General features: G+C 37.5%; 1 protein-coding gene and 1 pseudogene across 1 annotated transcript in view; one reads left to right on the forward strand and one right to left on the reverse strand.

The window, feature by feature from the left end:
- Positions 1-21,349, forward strand: part of Lrp1b (LDL receptor related protein 1B) — a 2,073,786-nt gene that overhangs the window by 1,516,265 nt on the left and 536,172 nt on the right. Inside the window, exons 35-36 of the mRNA XM_055599725.1 lie at positions 20,456-20,590; positions 21,146-21,275. Coding sequence (XP_055455700.1) covers positions 20,456-20,590; positions 21,146-21,275 — 265 coding nt within the window. The remainder of the gene's footprint in view (positions 1-20,455; positions 20,591-21,145; positions 21,276-21,349) is intronic.
- On the reverse strand, positions 17,885-17,995 carry LOC129671802 (small nucleolar RNA U13; annotated as a pseudogene).

Raw genomic sequence — 21,349 nt, forward strand, 5'->3', positions numbered from 1 at the left:
GTGTGTGTGTGTGTGTGTGTGTGTGTGTGTGTGTGTGTGTGTGTGTGAATGCTGTAGGAGTTAAACATCTGTTTGTTGGCTCTATGGCTGTATTTGATCCTTAAGGCTACTGCGCTTTATGTATCCCTCATTTCTGTAGTCCAAGTCTTCATGGATGTCTCTTCCACTTTTCTATTCAGGGCAGTTAGGACCTTGGAACTTCCTAATGCTAGTTAAACACAGCAAATTTAGAGGTAGTGGATACGGAACTATGGAGATACTGAGACAAACTTGGTATAGTCTCCACCTAACCCGATCTTTTACCGTGTCAACTTTGGACCACTAAGCAGAGCCACTACTGCTCTTCTGAACTTTTGAGTGACACTGGCTTTTTGTCTGCTCTTGCGTTATTCTCAGTCTTGCCAAATGTCATGCCTTCTGTGGTTATCCAGTAGAAGAGGGCTTTGAAAGTCACTTTGGAATAGATTATGTCTGTGGTCCTTTCCTGAGTCTCAATATCTGGCTCTGGGAGAGTATCATAATGTAGAAGAATGCTTTTTATTTACCCTTTTTTTTTCCTCAGCCTTCTCGACATACCACCCTCCAAATCAAATTCAAGGAGGATAGTCTTAGCTTGGCGTGGTCATGTATTTATCTACTGTGGATCGTTTTCCTTTTTGATCCTTTGTGATATTCAATAATTCTAGACAGACTAGTGTGGGATTTAGACATTGGCAAAGTAGCCTGGTAGGAAACGCGTATAGCTTCTAAGGAACCAAGAAACAGTTTTTATAATAGATTTTTCAAAATCAATTAAGTTTTAGATTTCATAGGGAAAAGTAAATCACCTCTGCAAACACTGATAGGTCAATCCAAAAGCCAATACCGTATCAGATATAACACCTACACACCCCACACAAAGTCTTATTTTGAGGTCCCAGGTCTTTCCAAAGTGTATTTATTTATTTATTTATTTTTACCTACCTGTCTTGCTTGAGCATTTTGAGATCTCTGAAACTCCACAATGCCAACCGTTAGAGCTTCAGTTTGCGCACTGTTGTCCTCCTCCCATTGCAGGGGACGAAGGCTTCTTTGTCAGCAGCTGTCAGCTTTCTTTTTATCTCTCTGGAGAGTGAATTACAGTACAGGACCAGCCAGACAGTCATGTTGCCTGTATAGAAATTATTTCCTCTTTATTATTAAAGGTGCACTGCTCCTGGTAGAATGTTCTTCTTTTAATGGGATGCTTCACTTAGTGGAAAATTCTTGCTAACTGAGTATCATGTGTTCAGTACTCTCATTGCACCATAAACTGTCCCTGACTATAACATCCACTTCCTAGAAGCTGGTAGAAAGTAAACCATGAACCCCACTGAATATTCAATTTCCTAGAGATTCATACTATCATATATGGTGGTTTGGACTCTTGAGAAAAGAACCAAATATTTTTAGGTATACAAGAATATACTGCTATACTAAGAAAACTCCTGTGAGAGAAAATGTGTGTCATTTGCCACACTGAGGTAAAGATTTTACCTGTCTGAAAGGGAGAGTAAAAGGAGACAGTTTAGCTAGGAAACATCTTAAACTTTGACATAGTTTCAGTAAAATTTTGCTCATAATGAAAAAGAGACTAGACTGTCAATTATGCAACCTAAACTTTAGGATAGTAGAGTGGTTTACAGAGTATGAGAATTTTATTGCTTAACTAGGGTCCTTCTAGATCTATTCTGGAGGGTGCTCATCCTATCTGTGATTGCTGCTACTGCTCTTATAACTCCTCCTCTTCTCTTTCAAGTTCCCTTGAATTGCAGTAATTGAACCTTCAGTTTCTTCTAAGGCTGGTTGTATCTAGTCTTTGCCCTGTCTGAACTCTTGTTACAATTCCTGGAGGTTTTCTTTTTTAAATTAATTAATTAATTACTTTTTACAATTTATTCACTTTGTATCTTGACTGTAGCTCCTCTTCATCTTCTCCCAGCCCCACCCTACCTCCCTCTTCTCCCCTTATACCCCTCACCTAGTCCACTGATATGGGAGGAATGCCTCTCCTTCTATCTGACCCTAATCTATCAGGTCTCATCAGGACTGGTGGCATCATCTGCCTCTGTGGCCTGGCAAGGCTGCACCAATGAGGGAGAGGTGATATAAGAGCCAGCCACTGAGTTCATGTCAGAGACAGCCCCTGTATCCCTTACTATGGAACCCATTTGGACACTGAACTGTCATGGGCTTCATCTGTGCAGGGGTTCTACATTATCTCCATGCATGGTCCTTGGTTGGAGTATCAGTTTTGGCAGGCTCTCTAAACCCAGGTTTTCTTTTCCATTTTTATTAGTCATCTCAGAATTCTGTACAATGGGTTGTGACTGCATTCCCAACCCCTACCAACTCCCCTTTTCTTCAGCAGTCCAGTTCAATTTGTAATGCCCATGGATGTATGACTTTCCACTTGAGTGTAGCTCACCTACTAGTGGCAACACACCTGAAGAAAACTGACTCTTCTCCCAGTATCAATCAGTTGACAATAGCTCCCCTCTCTACGTTAGGATTTGGTATGGCTTGAGCTTGCACGGATCTTATGCACGCTGTCATTACTGCTATGCATTCCTATGTAAAGCTGTTCCTTGTGTGCCAATACCATTGTTTATTACAGTCATCTAAAACCTCTGCTCTTAAATGTTTCTTCCAGAATGGTCAATGAGCCTTTGGAGGAGACAGTGAAGTGTAGATGTTCCCTTTGTGGCAGAATATGGAGCAGTCTGTTATTCTCTATGGCTTGGCCACATGTCGATCTCTATGTTCATAACCATCTATCAGAAGATTCTGTGAGGAATATTGAAAAACACACTAATCTATTGGGATAACAATAAGTCATTAGGAGTCAGCTTAATACTATGTCCATTTAGCATGATAATAGTCATGGGTTCTCCTCTAGCACCTGTCTAGTCATAGGTTCTTGTGGCTCTACAATGGTGCCAGGTTACTTACCCTAGTTACCCACTACTGTAGAAGCTTCATTACACCACACACACACACACACACACACACACACACACACACACAGGCATACATAAAAATGGTTAAAAGGCAGTTACTCTATTATAAGACAACAATATCCCTAATAGATACCATAGACTAACAAAAAAAATCTATCACCAGGAATTAATTACCTCTTTCAGAATAGTTGGCCAATGATATCCTATAGACCCTTGCAAACACTAAAGACTATTGGCAATACTATTGGGTACACAGTAGAACTTGACCCAATGGCTGAAGACACCATATACCTTAGCCACAGAACAAAGATATTAGGTTGGTAGTGACTTGGAAGAATCATCCCTATTGTCTGTATTTCAAAATGCTAAAATATGCTCTGCATGCTATTGGGGAATAAAAGCAATAATAGTCTTACCCAGCTGTGAACCCTGGGAAGTGCAATAACACTGGCCTGGCTCAGACCACCTGTGCAAGAGTGGTTTAAGCATCATGGAAAGAACCACCCATTTATTATTTTCCTGGAGGTCCCTTTTTAACTTACAATTCTTCCTATCTGATTTTAAGTTACTTTTCTCTATTCATTTTCCTGACAAGTGGAATGGGTGTGAATTATGTTGTTTTTCATAATGATAAAAATATTTCCCCGAAAGGATTAATTGCTTAAGTGTGTATGATTTCCATTAATTTGGCATATACATCTGGTACTAAAGTTCTGTACCAGACATTGTGGTTTATCCTCTTATGAATTCACTTTTATCTTGTGATTACCGGATGTTAGGCCTGGGATATCTATTCCCAAAGAAACATAATTCAGAAAAAGGTTAGATTATTCAACTAAAATTTACCATACAAAATTTTATAAAACTTTTCTATATTTCATTTTTTTTTACTTTCATATAATTAATTATCTACGGTATAGTTGGTGAACAGGTAACGCATTTTAAAATAATTCTTCATACCATCAAATTCTATTTTAGTGCTAGCCAGTTAGTACCTAGTCTCAGAAACAGGAACTTGTGTAATTTTATGACCATTAATTTTGCCATTTGTTTGATGATTTGTTTGGAAATTTTAGAAAAGTAAATTTTATGCAATATATATTCCTTTATCCAATTGTTTTCCCTTTCAATAGTACTTGTGACTTGCATCATGTTTTAGTAATTTATTATTCTTTTTATTGTTGTGTAATCACAGTGTTTGGTATGGCAAACTGTTTCTCAATCTTCCAGATATGCCTGTTTTTCTTTTTTCTTTTTTAATTTTAGCTGTTATAAATAATACTGGAATTTCTACTAGTAGCATTCTGAAAACAAAGTTCTCATTGTTTAGTTTTATAACTTTATTGCAAGCCTTCATACAAGTTTTGGCACTTTTGCTATTTTATTGGGTTCTTACATCTTTACCACCCTTCCAGTCCTTATCCACTCCAATCCTTTTCAAACCCTCAACACTGGGAAGGAGAAAAAGAAAGAAAAAGGAGACACGGAGACAGAGATCTCTTTAGAGGGCCATTGGGTTCCATGGAGCAAGTAATTTTGGTAGTCAGGAGAGCTCCAACTTCTCGTCAAACGGCAACAACAGCAACCATGAGCAACAGTGGGGAGCAGTGGCTGCCCTCGTTTTCAGAGTGCCCCCATTCCTTTCTGGGCTCTGGCATTTTTTTCCCCTCTTAGAAGCTCCCAGAGTTCCAAACATCAACTATCCTCTGCTAGTGCGTGACACAATCATAATGCACATCTGTGGATAATCTGAAGCAGCCCCATATCCCACACATGGGATTTAAACAAAAGCATAGTCACATAACGTAACTGGGTTTTTAAAGAAACCAAAATTCTCACTACACACAAGTCATAAAGTTAGGTAATCTGGAGGCTATAAGCACACATACACACAGAATAAGGCATATATTGCAGCTTATAGGGAGACTTCCTGTGCTGTGTTCTACAAAGAATGTTTTCCTCAGCTCAAGTCTGAGGAAGCTGGCAGTTCTGCTCAGTCATGAGCTAAATTTACAGAAGCACGAGATCTTTCTTTTGTAGACTCCTCTCCAATTATCTACTAGTCTGCCACTACTTTTATTTTAAGATCTAAGAGCCTTGCAGCTCTATGAATTATAGCAGGGGGAAAGGATGAACACACAGACTGACACGGCGAACTGTTATATCTCTACTTTGATAAGTGAAAACATTTCAAGTTAGTTGCTTCAGAACAAAACTTTGTCCTTGACTATCCTTCTAAAGATGTTTATGATATAAACTTTTAAAAATATTTCATTTGTATTCTCACTGTATTTCTTGAAGAAGCTTGCTTTTTAAGTCTCCTGAGATACACGTTTTTAAATCTTCCAAACTTAAAAAATAGCTATAATTTATTTCATTTTATTTCCTGATAATGCCAACTAATATGGGAATATTTTTATATGTTTTTCATTTTATCCTAGTTAATTTTCTCATAGCGTACAATATTCAACTTCTCACCAGCACAAGTATGGCCTACAGAGGTGAAATAAATCCTTTAACTGCTATTCTACAAAACTTATACTTTTTAGGAGCCCTGTTCTTGATTCGGTTGAGTCAAAAAAACAAAAAAAAAAGAAAGGTTGACTCTTATATTTTTCAAAGTCCTAACTCATTTGAAGCCTTTCTTTTAGCTAAAAAAAGAAAATACTTTCTTTTTTCTTATTCTACATCATTCTTCTACCTGTAGAGTAGACACTCTATGGCTCCTAGAGTATAGTTCAACTTAAATACCTGGGTAAATTGTTGAATTGTCTGGGTTTTCTGAATGACATAAGCTATGATTCACATATGTAGATCTGTGCTATTACCATTAAGTTTCTGCATCTTATTTGGCATGGTCATTAATGGGGAAATTTTAACCTGATGGAGGACATTTAAACATATGATCATCGGAACTCTCAAACATAAAAATGGAAAGAAAGAGAGAGAGAGAGAGGGAAAGAAGATTCACAAATCTTCCATGTGTCTTTTATCACTTTTATTTTATTACCATTTTTTTTATAGATTTCAAGTACAACATATTAGGACATCTTATAATCTCATGGAAACTGGCTAAATGATGTGGAGCAAATACAGTATTCTTTTGTCTATGACTGCTACATTTTTCTATGAATTTCAGTATTTGAAAATTTTCTTGGAATTTTGAGCATGAGTTATGTAGGATCATATTGTGCTCATTTAACAAAAATTTGATAAATAATGAAATTCATTATAATATGACACTATTCTGATAGCCTACACCAGATATTAATATTCATCATAGGAAAAATATATATAGCTTTGTGAATTCCTACTAGTTCTTTTGCAATTAAATAACGAGCTACACATTACCATGTTGTGTAATTGCTTAGCTTGTCATCAAATATTTTATCATATTATTCTACATGTAACTATCAAGAATACATTTAATTCTGCTTATATAACTTAACTGAGCATTCACGGTTATGAAATCATCATTATGTAAATCTGATAATCATCATTATGGAAAGCTGAAAATAGACATAAACCCATGAGGAATGAAAACTAGATGCAATCCACTAGAGTGGCAGGTGACAGCTCCCTAAAATGAGCTACAAAATAATCTATGTTAACAACACAGAAATAAATACAAATTTCTAGAAAAGCAACAGCAAGTTCAGCTTCCTGACAGAAGATATAAATCTGAATACTGATTAATAATTTTAGGACTGTGTGGGTTTGAGGTCAATTTGGGTTATATAATGAAGTAGAGACTAAGCTGATGAGGCACTGTCTCAAAGGAAAAAAAATGGTTGGATGGTCTTGGGAGATATCAGGTTTATTGGTATGTAGGCTGTACAAGCGGGGACCTGAGATTGGCTACCCAGGACCAACACAAAAGCCACAGGTGTAGCTGGAGCACCTCCACTTTCAACATTCCTACAGTGTCAAGACAATCCCCAGACTTCACAGACCAGTTAGCTTGGAAGGCATAGCAGAAAACCAACAAAGGAAACTTTCTGAAACAAAGTAGAAGGAAAGTAGTAACACTCAAAGTCTTCTGTTCTCCATGCGTGCCTTTACCTTAGTACTCATGCGTGTATACAAACACACACACACCCACACACACCCACCCACCCACACACACAAACACACACACTGCTAAGTATATAAATACAATCTGCTTAGTCTGTCCATTTCTAGTATGTATATTTTGCTCCCTGATCCTTTGGTATTGGCTAACTAATTTGTGTGCTCTTCACTGGGGATAATTTCTTCCGTTCTCAGCATTCTTTAGTTGCCTATAGTTATTTATCCATAGGTGAGGATTTGTGAACCTTGCCTCATTTACATTAGAACGTTTGTTGATGTCAGGTCTTATTTAGGCAGGTATGTTGGTGAGACTTCATGGATGTAATTTCGCTGTCATTTCTAGGTGATACAGTCTCACAGCAAAATTTTAAGACAGGCTTTTCTAAGAGAGAAACCTCTCTGGGAACAAAACAACAAAACACGTGAAAATTTCCACTGTTATGTTTAAGATTTTGTAGATTACAAACACACACACACACACACACACACACACATATATATATATATATATATTAGTATTTTTCCTTTGTTTCTGAGATATATGTGCGTATGTCACTTACATGAAAATGTATGATATATTGAAATAGTTACTGAGAGTAATGCTGCAAACTCTCTTACTCAACATGGCTTCTGCCCTTCACTATGACTCACTGTCTGGTTTATTAAAGGCCCTGGTCTTCATCCTAAGGTCAAGTGGAAACATGGAAAAAAATAACGATGGCCTATGTTTATATTCTTCACACTCAGGAGACTGAGATAGAAGGATCACAAATTCAAGGTTATCCCAGCGACCATCAAAAGACACTGTCAGAATAAAATAAAATAAAATAAAATAAAATAAAATAAAATAAAATAAAATAAAATAAAATAAAATAAAAATAAGCATAACATATGTATGTGACACAATATGTTTATATTCTGTATCATAATTATTTTCTTTTCTAATCCGTGAAAATGGAAATTAAAGGTAGGACATGACACATACTAGCTAAGTGTTTTACCAGAGCTATAGCACCAGACCAATGTGAATATTTTGAGTTTGAGTTTACTGTTCTTTAATCACATTCAAGACAAGCATACAGCACAGTACAAGGGCCAGTAAGATGGTTAGTTTCTTTTCCCAGCTTAACTCAAGCCAGTCTCATGGGAAGAGGGAACTTCAGTTTAAAAGAATAACCATCTTACCAAAAGCAATCTACAGATTCAATGCAATTCCCATCAAATTAACAACACAATTCTTTACAGACCTTGAAAGAAAAATTCTCACCTTCATATGGAACAACAAGAAACCCAGAATTGCTAAAACAATTCTCTACAGTAAAAGATCTTCAGAAGGTATTTCCATCCCTGATCTCAAGCTGTACTATAGAGCAACAATACTAAAAACTGCATGGTACTGGCAAAGAAACAGACTGGTGGGTCAATGGAATCAAATAGAAGACCCTGACATAAATCCACACACTTATGGACACCTGATTTTTTACAAAGATGCCAAATCCATTCAATGGAAAAAAGACAGCATCTTCAACAAATGGTGCTGGTCTAACTGGAAGTCTACATGTAGAAAAATGCAAATAGATCCATACTTATCACCCTGCACAAAACTAAAGTCCAAGTGGATCAAAGACCTTAACATAAAACCAGACACACTAAACCGCTTAGAAGAAAAAGTGGGGAATACCCTCAAAATCATTGGCACAGGTGACAACTTCCTGAACAGAACACCAACAGCACAGGCTCTAAGAGCAACAATCAATAAATGGGACCTCATGAAACTGAAAAGCTTCTGTAAAGCAAAGGACACTGCCTTCAGAACAAAACGACAGCCTACAGATTGGGAAAGGATCTTCACCAACCCTATAACACTGACAGAGGGCTAATATCCAGTATATATAAAGAACTAAAGAAGTTAAACAGCAAAAAATCAAGTAATCCAATTAAAAAATGGGGAACAGAGCTAAACAGAGAATTCTCTGCAGAGGAATATAGAATGGCAGAGAAACACTTAAAGAAATGCTCAACCTCATTAGCTATCAGGGAAATGCAAATCAAAGCGACTCTAAGATTTCACCTTACACCCATCAGAATGGCTAAGATCAAAAACTCAAGAGACAACACATGCTGGAGAGGTTGTGGAGAAAGGGGAACCCTCCTCCACTGCTGGTGGGAATGTAACCTTGTACAACCACTCTGGAAATCAATCTGGCGCTTTCTCAGACAACTAGGGATAGTGCTTCCTCAAGATCCAGCTATACCACTCCTAGGCATATACCCAAAAGATTCTCAAGTACACAATAAGGACATTTGCTCCACCATGTTTGTATCAGCCTTATTTGTAATAGCCAGAAGCTGGAAACAGCCCAGATGCCCCTCAATGGAGGAATGGATGCACAAATTGTGGTATATCTACACAATGGAATATTACTCAACAAAAAAAACAAGGAAATCATGAAATTTGCAGGTAAATTGTGGGATCTGGAAAAGATCATCCTGAGTAAGCTATCCCAGAAGTAGAAAGATCCATATGGTATATACTCACTCATATAGACATATAATATAGGATAAACCTACTAAAATCTGTACACCTAAAGAAACTAATCAAGAGGGAGAACTCTTGCTAAAATGCTCAATTCCTATCCAGAAAGGCAAAGAGGCTGGACATCAGAAGAAGGAGAAAAAAGGGAACAAGTCATGAGCCTGACACAGAGGACCTCTGAAAATCTCTGTCCTGCAGACTATCAATGTAGATGCTGAGACTTACGAGCAATGTTTGGGCAGAGTGCAGGGAATCTTAGGAAAGAAGTAGGAAACAGTAAGATCTGGAGAGGACAGGAACTCCACAAGGAGAGCAACAGAACCAAAAAATCTGAGCACAGGTGTCTTTCCTGAGACTGCTATTCCAACCAAGGACTATGCCTGGAGATAACCTAAGACCCCTGCACAGATGTAGCCCATGGCAGTTCAGTATCCAAGTGGGTTCCATTGTAATAGGAACAGGGACTGTCTCTGACATGAACTGATTGGCCTGCTCTTTAATTACCTCCCCCTGAGGGGGAAGCAGCATTACCAGGCCACAGAAGAAGACAATGCAGCCACTCCTGATGAGACCTAATTGACTAGGATCAGAAGGAAGAAAAAGAAGTCCTCCCCTATCAGTGGACTTGGGGAGGGGGGGCATGCATGCAGAGGGTGGAAGAAGGGAGGGATTGGGAGGAGAGGAGGGAGAGAACCACAGGGGGGATACAAAGTGAATAAAGTGTAATTAATAAACAAAAAATGAAAGAAGTAATTAAAAATATGAGAACTCACTACCTCTCAATAGTCTTTTTTTTACAATTTAATCTTGACAATAAATCTCTTAATTAAAGATTGTTTTTCATACTTGGAGTGATGATACAAAACATTCAGACATATTTGCTGAGAAATCTGTACTTTATTTTGTAGTGTATTAATAATTGTCTGAAACAGGGATTATTGGTATCACAAACACTCAAATACTTAAGGAACAAGATTTTTTGCCATTTTCTAACAGGAAAATGTAAGGTCTCAGTTTTGTGGAAAGAACTGATGGTTTCCTGGGTTTCTGATAGGCATTACAAGCTGTCTTAGTTTGACATCTTTCTGTTGAAAAGCTGCAGGAGAATACATTAAAGTGATTTCTACTTGGAGTTGCCTTTGTTTTATTTCTAATTTGAAAATGAGGGTGAGACAGATACTTGTGTTCTCATGGGCTTCCTGAAAGTCAAAGGAGCCACATTCCACCTGAGAAGTGACTTCATATGTGCAGAAACAGTAGAGCAATGGTGGCAAACCAAATCAAGGGTGACTTCACAGATTAGGGAACATTCTCTTCTCTCCCCTGTGAGAAAATATTAAACCTTTTGTACTAAATATGTTTAATGCAAATTCCATAAAGAACACAAAAGCCAGGCAGGCTTATGTTTCCTATGTGATAAACTAATACTCAAGAAGAGAAGATATACTATTTGACCTTTTATTGCAGTGTACAATAATGGGATGGAGATATCTAACACCTTTGGAGTCTGTGAACCTTATTTACTCACAATGATGGAGTACTTAGTGATTTGTTGCTGTTAGATAATTGCCCATTAGTGTTTTCATTGATTTACCTTTCTCAAGATGAAAGAAACAAATGGAATTTGTTAGTAGTTTATTATTGAGTCTCTTTGAATAAGGAATATTAAGAACCTGGATCTTTATTAAACAAAGAAAGTGATTAAAGTGATGCTTTTTACATTTGGAGGAATAGGAAGAACAATTTCACTTATACCTGAGCCCTGGCAGGTATATCTTGTGGCCTGGCTGTAAACACAAATTGGGTGCAGTCACGTGTTGACTCTCTTTATTCTGAAGTCATTGCATTTAATACATTGTTTCTTTGTCACCTCTAGGTTTTAGTGAACTGTTCTCTTTTAAAGCAAATGCTATTTTTGGCCATTGTGAAGGAAATGAGGTAACCAGAAGCAGAAAGACATGCACAGTATATACTCACTTATAAGTGGATTTTGCTATATAATATAGGATAGACATATTAAAATCTACAGACCTAAAGAAGCCAAACAACAAGGAGGACCCCAGGGAAGAGGCTTAATTCTCATTCAGAAGGGAAAACAGGATAGACACTGGAAGCAGTAGAAGAAAGGGAACAAGGTGGGAGCCTCTAAAAGACTCCACCCAGCAGGGAATAGAAGCAGATGAAGAGACTCAGAGCCAAACTTTGGACAGAGCACAAGGAATGTTATGGAAGAAGAGGGATATAGAAGGACCCGACGGGACTGGAACCCAGTGGGGAACTGCAGAGACTGATGCATCAAGAAAAACCTTGCATAGAGAAGACCTAGACCCCCTGCTCAGATGTAGCCCATGGGCAGCTCAGTCTCCATATGGGCTGCCTAATAAAGAAAGAAGAGACAGTCTCTCATATAAATTCGGTTGCCTGCTCCTTGATCACTTCTTCCTGGTGAAGTGACCTAGCTAGCCCACAGAGGAAGAGAATCCAAGAATTCTTGATAGGACCTGATAGGCTAGGGTCAGACAGTAGGAAAGGAGGACTTCCTCTAACAGTGGACTAGGGGAGAGAAAAAGGGGAGGAAGAGGGAGGGAAGGTGGGACCAGGAGATACAGGAGGGGGCTAAAACTGGGATACAAAGTGAATAAATTGTTAATAATAATAATAATAAATATAATTTTACTAAAAAGTAAAACAGTTGCTACTCAAGTTTCCAAAATTGGCATAAAGAAAAATCTCCTTTGCTCTGTGAAGTGATTCTCTCTGCTTCAAAATTCTTACATACTTGTATCTGTTCCAAGATACTGTAGGTCAAGACAGAGTAGCATGCTATGACAGACAGGTGAGATCAGGGAGAATCTCAGTCCTCAGAGCAAGAAGGCTCAGCATGGCTTGATCTGAGAACTCAGAGGGGATCTTCTTCTCCTCCTCCTCCTCCTCCTCCTCCTCCCCCCCCCCTCCTCCTCCTCCTCCTCCTCCTCCTCCTCCTCCTCCTCCTCCTCCTCTTCTGTTTTAGTTTTCTTGAGACAGGATATCTCTGTGTAACATTCCTGGAACTCACTCTGAAGACAGGGCTGCCCTTAAACTTACAGAGATTTGCCTGCCTCTATGTCCCAAGCTTTGGAACTAACCACGCCTGACCCAGAGGGCATCTTCTAATCACAGTCCTCAAAAGAAATTAACCACAAATATGTGGTTAATTCTGTCAACCCAGTTTCATTGTGAAATACTTTTCATGTGGCAGTTGTATTAGTTTCACTAAACTTGTCTTGTTTATTTTACTAATTACCACCAAAACCAACAGATTTCATTTATCCTGTATTTACTTATTCATTTACTAAGAAATTACTTACTCAAAGTTATCTATTTGATTAAGGTCTTACTCCTATAATTTAATGTGGTATCCACAAAGAAAGAGGAAATTTTTCATAATTCATTTTCTGTAAGTTTTTCTTTAATATTATTATTTATTACAATTTATTTACTTTGTATCCCAGCTGTAGCCCCCTCCCTCATCTCCTCCCTGTCCCACTCCTCCCCACTCTTCCCTAGTCCACTGATAGGGGAGGCCCTCCTCTCCTACTATCTAACCCTAACCTATCAGGTCTCATCAAGATTGTCTAGATCCTCTCTCTGTGGTCTAGTTAGGCCACCTTGCCAGGGGAAGGTGATCGAAGAGCAGGCAATGGAGTTCATTTCAGAGACTGCCCCTGCTTCTGTTAAAAAGGGACCCTAATGAAGACTGAGCTCCCATGGGCTACATGTAAGCAGAGATGTAAGTCTTCTCCATGCACGGTCCTTGGTTGATTCATCAGCCTCTGCAAGACCCCCTGAACCCAGATTGTTTGTCTCCGTTGGTATCCTTGTGGGTTCCTGTCCCCTCCAGGTTTCCCTGTTCTTCCATAAGATTCCCCACACTCTTCCCAAAGTTTGGCTATGAGTCTCAGCATCTCCTTCAATACCCTGATGGGTAAAGTCTTTCTAATGGCCCCTGTGGAAGGCTCCTGTCCTGCTCCTTGTTTTCTACTTCTGATGTTATTCTGTTTGTCCTTCTGAATGAGGATTAAGCCTCTTACCTAGTATCATCCTTGTTGGTTAGCTTCTTTAGAACTATAGATTTTAGTATATGTTTATCTGATATTATATGGCTGATATCCACTTATAAGTGAGTATATACCATGTGTGTCTTTCTGCTTCTGGGTCACCTCACTCAGGATGATCTCAAGTGGACCAAAAACCTCAACATAAAACCAGACACACTAAATCTATTAGAAGAAAAAGTGGGAAAGAACCTTGAACTCATTGGCACAGGAAACAGCTCCCTCAACAAAACATCAACAGCACAGGCTCTAAGATCAACAATCAATAAATGGGACCTCTTGAAACTGAAAAGCTTTTGTAAAGCAAAGGACACTGTTAACAGAACAAAACCACAACCTACAGACTAGGAAAAGACTGTCACCAACCCTACATCTGACAGAGGGCTAATATCCAGAATAATTAACACAAAAAGCTAAAAACCAACAAACCAAGTAACCCAATTAAAAAATGGGGTATAGAGCCAAGCAGAATTCTCAACAGAGAAATATCAAATAGCAGAAAAACACTTTAAAAATGCTCAACATCCTTAGTCATCAGGGAAATTCAAATCAAAATGACCCTGAAACTTCACCCTACACCCATCAGAATGGCTATGATCAAAAACTCAAGGGATGACACATGCTGGAGAGGATGTGGAAAAAGGGAACCCTCATCCAATGCTGGTGGAAATGTAAACTTGTTCATAATTTATTTATTCACTTTACATCCTGACTACAGCTCCCTTCACCTCCTCATACCCCTCCCACAATTCTCCCCTCTTCTTCTTCTCAGAGAAGAGGGAGGGCTCCCATGAGTGCCAAGTTGCACTGGCACATTAAGTCACTGCAGGACTAGGTGCATGAGAAAGAAAAATTTAAAGAGTAAAGAACATGGGCATAAACCAGAACTTTAACATTTTCTTGCACTGTCTTGGATTTTCGTGATATTTTTGGTTATTTTCTGTATGTATTTGCTCAGCCTCACTTGCCTGAGGATGATCCTGCTTTCAGTAGACTGAGCCCTCGTCTATCAATTAGCAGCCAAGAAAATGTCTCACAGACATGGCCAAAGGGCACCTAAAATAAGCAATTCTTCAACTGATGTTCCTTCTTCCTAGGAGACAGTAGGTTTTAGCAAGTTGAGAGCTGATGCTAACTACGACAATATGTTAATTAGTAATCTTTAACCTATGCAGGGCTTTAACATAAGTGATTTAAAATCTCAGAGGTCCAGAAAGGAGCTCCACAAGAATACCAACAGTCCCAAATAACCTGGACCCAGAGGATCTTGTGGAGACTGAAGCACCAACCGAGGACTATGAATGGATGGCACATAAGCTCTCTACAAATTTATACCCAATGGGCAGCTTAGCCTCCATGTGGGTGCCCTAGACGGGGGATGGGTGCTGTCTCTGACATGGTTTCTTATATTGTTTAGAATCACTTAACCCTGGCGGGGTTCCCTTGCCAGGACACTGTGAACTATGAAGTACACAATCATGATGTGAATGGATGTGCTGAGGTCAGTTTGTGTGTCAGGGGAGGGAGGATAGGGGTTAAGGGAGGAACAGAGGAAAGGGACCAGGAGGAGGGGAAGGAGGGAGCTAAATTTCAGGTATAAATTGAAAAATGAAATGAAATAAAATAAAATAAAATAAAATCTTGGAGGAATGGCTGTGTTATTGCTATTACAAATTTCCCTGGGTATTCTAAGAACTTCTAAACTACAGAAAAACAGATTAGGTACTGAGGTTGAGAGAAGATGTCATTAATGAAAATAGATAAAGAGAAAGAGAAAGGGACAGTAAGCAGAGGTGGGAGGAAGAAGAGAGAGGATCCAGAGACATGGTGTTTCACCTAGGCTCCACAGGACAGAACCACTGAGAAGCTGGTGGAGGGTGTGACAATTGCCCTTGTAGAATAAGGATCCAGAGTCTAATCTTTAACTTGTATGTCTTAAAAAAAACCTCCCGATCCCACACTTACATACATGAAATCATTTGAGTGTGTATTTCATGTTTGTGTGAATGATCCTGTGTGTATCTGTTTGGTAGTAAAGTCCAAATCAATTAAAGTCAAGAGTTTCAAGGTCAAAATGATTTAACAGGAACATTAAGCTGAGAATCATAATGATGAAAGAATATAGAAATGGCACGAGAACTTTTTCTTTAATTCTAAAACCATATAGAAAAGGTAATTTTGAAAGTGTAGGAGAAGGTGCTTGCACTAGAAATAACTGTCATATCTGTCAATGTCATAAATGAGAAACAGACTGCAAACTGTTATCTTAGATAAGCCAGAAGAAGTAATGAATTCTATGGCCTTAAGGCAGCCTTCATAAACGTGGCAACAATTATATGTCTTGGCTTGTCTGTTAAGGTCACTGGTAATGAATGACAAGACAAATTATTGAAAATGTGCATATTTCTGACCACAAAATGAAAAGTTATCTGGTACAAGGTCACCTGAAGGCGTTAGAAAATAATTAAAACCAGAGTGAAAGTCGATGGCTACAAGACAGAAGACCAATGGATACAATATTTTTCTGATGTCAACAATCAAAATGCATAGAACTGGTCTTTGAAGGTTGAGCTTGAGCTTCCTTGTGCTCCATGAGCAGTGAACTGCTAAAACATGTAACAAACTGTTAAAAGTCCAACAACCTTTAAAAATTCTTATAAATTTCTTCATAAAAAATAAAAAGTACTTTAACTATCATATATACAATGTCTTATGGGAATAAAATCTGAAATTTATCAAGAAAGTGAACATATTTATGCACAGCTTTCTTATTAACTAAGGAAATTTTATAAATTTGAATAAAATGCTACTCCTTAGTAATAGATTTTGGTGATAATTTTTACAGTCTTTGTATGTATCTTTAACAGACATGAGCTAGATATGAAGCTTAAAGAATTATTTAAGGATGTCTCTATGTAAAAGTGCTGAAACATATTATTTTATTTAGCTGAGTTCATAAACTCAATTCCTCTGTTTCCATCAGGGGTTTCTTATTTTTGTCTTCTTTGTACAATGAAGTTCATGGTGAGAGTTTCCAAATCCATGTAGATTTGTATGAAACTATGGTAAAATGCATATCAAATAAATGGAACTAGGAAAAAAGCAGGTGCCATTATTCAAATTATCTGCAAAAATATATGTTAAACAATAAGTAGTATGAAGATGTTGTAGAGGAATTTTAATCCAGCAACATGGTTGCTCTGGCAATAGATCACATCCAAAGACCTAGGTCTGTGTGATCCAGCTGGACATACCCTAAGTACATACATTTAATCCCAAACAACCATATCTAATTGAGGGCAGAGAAGGTGACAAATCAAATAATGATTTGACAGAAGTCAGAGATAAGATATGCCCAACTCTCATGAGAACAGACAGGAAAGAGAAGCTACTTAAGAGTAGCAGCAGCAGAGAGAGAAAGACAGAGACAGAGAGACAGAGAGAGAGAGAGAGAGAGAGAGAGAGAGAGAGAGAGTGGGTTCATAGAAATAGTCCAGTGGAGTTTGGAAGTAAAGTACAGGTTGGTGCAGTTCAGTGTAGTTGAGTTCATGCAGTTTAGTTAGTAGAGTTCAGAGGCAAGTTTTCCAAGCAGAGCAATTCAGTCACAAGTGGAGAAAAGCCAGTTTGAATCAGTCAGTTTAGAGAAAAGTTTTGAACCAAAACAGGGTAATTGAACCATCTAGCCAAAGTTCAGAAAGAACCCGAAAGGGAGAGCTTATTCAGCAGTAAGTGTTGGAGGCTGAAAACTTTCTGGGTATAGGTTAACAGACAGAGGCAGGAACTATAACCTTCAAGATTCTAGTTTGCAGAAGATTAGATTGTAGGGTCATGCTTGCTGTTAACAGAGAATGGACATCTTCATAGCTTGCAGAATACTTGAAAAGTAATGCACTGGGAATATTGATGTGGTTTTATTTAAGTTCCTGCTTAGTGGGTGTCTTTAAAGCTTACAGCTGTTCATCTTACATTCTTATTTATTGTCAATCATTTCTTCTGTATTTTTACCACATTTATAAACTCCTTCTTGTGCTACATTCCTACAAGTTTTATACAGTGTTTTATATTCACTTTTGGATTCTCCAAATGTTAACTGTGAAGTTGGTATCTGCTGGGCCTGTCCTAACTTCTAGGAACAAAGCAGGGAATAAAATAAGATTCCAAACTTTAAAAACATACAACACTGTAAGACAAGATAGATATAAACAAATCAATAAATGTGTTTTTATGTGCAGTTATTATAACAAGTTTTATGGAAGGTACATGTCATGAAATGGCATGAGTACCCACTTATCAACACTTACGGACCAGAAAAGGATTAATAAATGTCTTTAATAAGAATGGGTGTTATACAGGAGAACAAAATTAGTGAGGGAGAAAAAATATGTCAAGAAAATATTTTTATAGGATAGTCAAGAAAATTTTATTAAGAAGGGAATATTTGAGTTTGAAAAAGATCTATGAAAAGAATAAAGAATATTCTAAGAAAAGAACATTCCAGACTAAAAGGAAAGGTAAAATAAAAAACTTGCAACTGAAGAGAAATCAGTTTGTCTTTAGAGCAGGAAAGTCTTTGTTACTAGAGAAGGTGGAAGGAGAGAGAGAGAGAGTGGAAAGATATCAGGATGGAGAGGTATAAACGTTTTGCGTGGGTCATTAAATTAATGGCAAGGAACTCTATTTTCATGATGCACAGGTATAACATGAGGAATTTTGAAGGAAAGGAGGCAAGTGCAGTCTTACTTGCCCTTTAAATATGTATTCTTAAATTGAAAAAGACTCTTCCAAGGGAAAGTTTAGGAGTTAAAGTGAAGCCAGTAAGGAGTTACTGGAAACTCCAAGTATGAGGTAGAGACTTTGAATGTCAGGGTAGAAGGAATGGGCTATTAATGAATGGGAGCTATCTTTTGAAAGAAAATTAAAGAGAACAGTGGTTTGTTGGAATTGGATTAAATATTTGCACAGTTGGACAAGTAACTGGATATAGAACATGAGAAAAAAAATGATCAAAGACAACCCTAAGGCCTGAAGTAATGTTCATCATCACTGTGGAAGGTACTTTCAGGAAGACTGTAGGACAGTCTTGTATCTTGTCTTAATTAAATCCGATGTAGAAGCAAAGTAGAAAGTTTAACAATGTCTGCCTGTTTCATAGAACTTAGTACTTGAAGCAAACATGGAACTCACTATATATCACTTAACATTTATAAAAAGTAAAATAGTTTTTGTTAAGACTTTAAAATTCCCCGTTTCAATGGTGAAAATGTTTAAATTGACAAGCAGATCAGAAAAGACCTTGCTTTCCTAATAATTACGTGTGTACATTGCCTTCTGCTTGGCTTCAAAGCATCATATCCCAGACGTAACCGTTTTTGATAGCAGTGTTGTTTGATATCACTCCCAACTCTGCTCTAAGAACTGAAGCTATATTTCATTTGAGATGAAATCCTAGAAATTGCTAACAAATGGCTTTGCTATATTAATTGCATTGTCTTTTATTTCCATAGTTTGTCAGTGTGCCAAAGTAAATTGTATTGTTCTTAAAGAATTTGTTCTTCAAATGTCCAAATTAGCCACAACACAAAACCTTAGCTGGTGGCAAATTTATTATTTAGTGATTTGTCCCCAGTGTCTTTCTCCAAGCTGTGTAGAAAATCATTTGCCTATAATCACTACCATTCATACATTTGCATATGTATGTAATATATTTCATTCATAATGTTTAGGCACAGTTTTCCTTCAAAAAGGTCAGTTATTTAAAGAGTTGGTGGTAGCATGAAGCAATTTTCAAGTATTCTGAAATTTATTTACATAAAAAGAATGTGAGACATAAGAGAATTGTTTACATTTGAGATGCTATTTCATATTCAGAAAGAAAAATTGATGTGATGATTTCAATATTTACATATATAGAATGACTGAATGCTTAAAATATCCTCGAAACAATTGAAACAATTTTATATGCCTCTCTGTTGTCTCTGTGCTTGGAGGCTTTCTTCAGCTGATTATCCTCAGGAGTACTCAGCAGCAAGTAGGAAACAAGCAAAAATAGAAGAAAAAGACATAGTTCAGCAAAATTTCATGAGAACAGAGACTTACTGAGTATACTGGCTGGTTTTGTGTGTCACTTAACACAAGCTAGAGGCATAAGTAAGGAAGAAGCTTCAGTTGAAAAAAATGCCTCCATGAGATCCAGCTGTAGGGCATTTTCTCGATTAGTGATTAATGGGTGAGGGCCCAGCCCCAGGTGGGTGGTGCCATCCCTGGACTGGTAGTCCTTGGTATTATAAGAAAGTGGGCTGAACAAACCAGAAACGAGCCAGAGTAGCACCCTCCATGGCTTCTGCACCAACTCCTGAATCCAGGTTCCAGCCCTACTTGAGATCCTGTCCTGACTTCCTTTACTGGTGGCTTGTGGTCTGAGAGTGTAAGCCAAATAAACCCTTTCCTCCTCAACTTGCTTTTTGTCATGGTGTTTTGTCACAGTAATAGAAAAACCCTAAAACATTGAGCTAAAATGAATACAACAATATAGAAAATGTAACAAAGAATTTTTATAAAGGTACCTTTAAAATTTAAATTCTGAAACCTAATTTCATTGATTTTATAGTTTACTTACTACTATTTATATTGGTGAACTATCCTAAGGAATGTTTTACAATCTACTATATTCTATCCAGGATAATCCCTCAATGCTGATTCTCCTGCAATCCTTATATGTACATCAATGCATTTAATAGTCTCTATATGGATGTATTTTTTTTTGTATTTATCAATAGAAAATGACACCATCTATTGGACAGACATGGGCCTTAATAAAATCAGCAGAGCTAAAAGAGACCAGACTTGGAAAGAAGACATTGTTACCAATGGCTTGGGGAGAGTGGAAGGAATAGCTATTGACTGGATTGCTGGTAAAATCTATGTCTTAATCTTATTTTAATTCCACAGTTTTTTTTTTTTCCTAGGGGGTTCATTCTTCTTCTGAAAGTTTCTGGTTCTTGTTTTGAACATTTTAAAAATTCTTCTAGCCAAGGGGGTGAAAAATCTCTTTTGCATTTAGTTTGGCTCTTTCTACTGCCTTTGGATAAGTGTTTCTATGTAGTTGTAGAAAGTGTATTGTTATCTCTGCTCAATTCTCCAGAGAGCTCCACATCGTAAACAAAGCACAAGAAATTTCTTTTAGCTTAGTGTCAGTATAAAGTTAAAACACATACTTTGAACAGTTGGGAGAAGTTTCAAATTATTACGAATGTGTCAGTATACAACTATACAGCTTAAACCAGAAAAATATGAGATTGGCATTGAAATTCTATATGAATTAGCTTAATTATAGCTGTTTTTCAAATACAAAAGACTGAAATACACAAACTTTTAGCTATGTGACTCAGGAATTTAACTCGAAGAGTAATTGATAGGCAATTCTGTTACTCCTAACTTGATTGTGGACATTTTTGTATTTCTCCCAGGCAACATATATTGGACAGATCATGGTTTCAATTTAATTGAAGTTGCGAGACTCAACGGCTCTTTCCGTTATGTAATTATTTCCCAAGGTCTGGATCAACCAAGATCTATCGCTGTGCACCCAGAAAAAGGGTAACTTTTAAGGTTTATTTATATTTTTTGGATCTGAACTGTTATTTTCTTAAGTTCTATCGCAGTAATTTAGA

Source organism: Psammomys obesus, unplaced genomic scaffold, assembly GCF_907164565.1.
Source record: "Psammomys obesus unplaced genomic scaffold, mPsaObe1.curated_primary_1811, whole genome shotgun sequence".
NCBI lineage: Eukaryota > Metazoa > Chordata > Mammalia > Rodentia > Muridae > Psammomys > Psammomys obesus.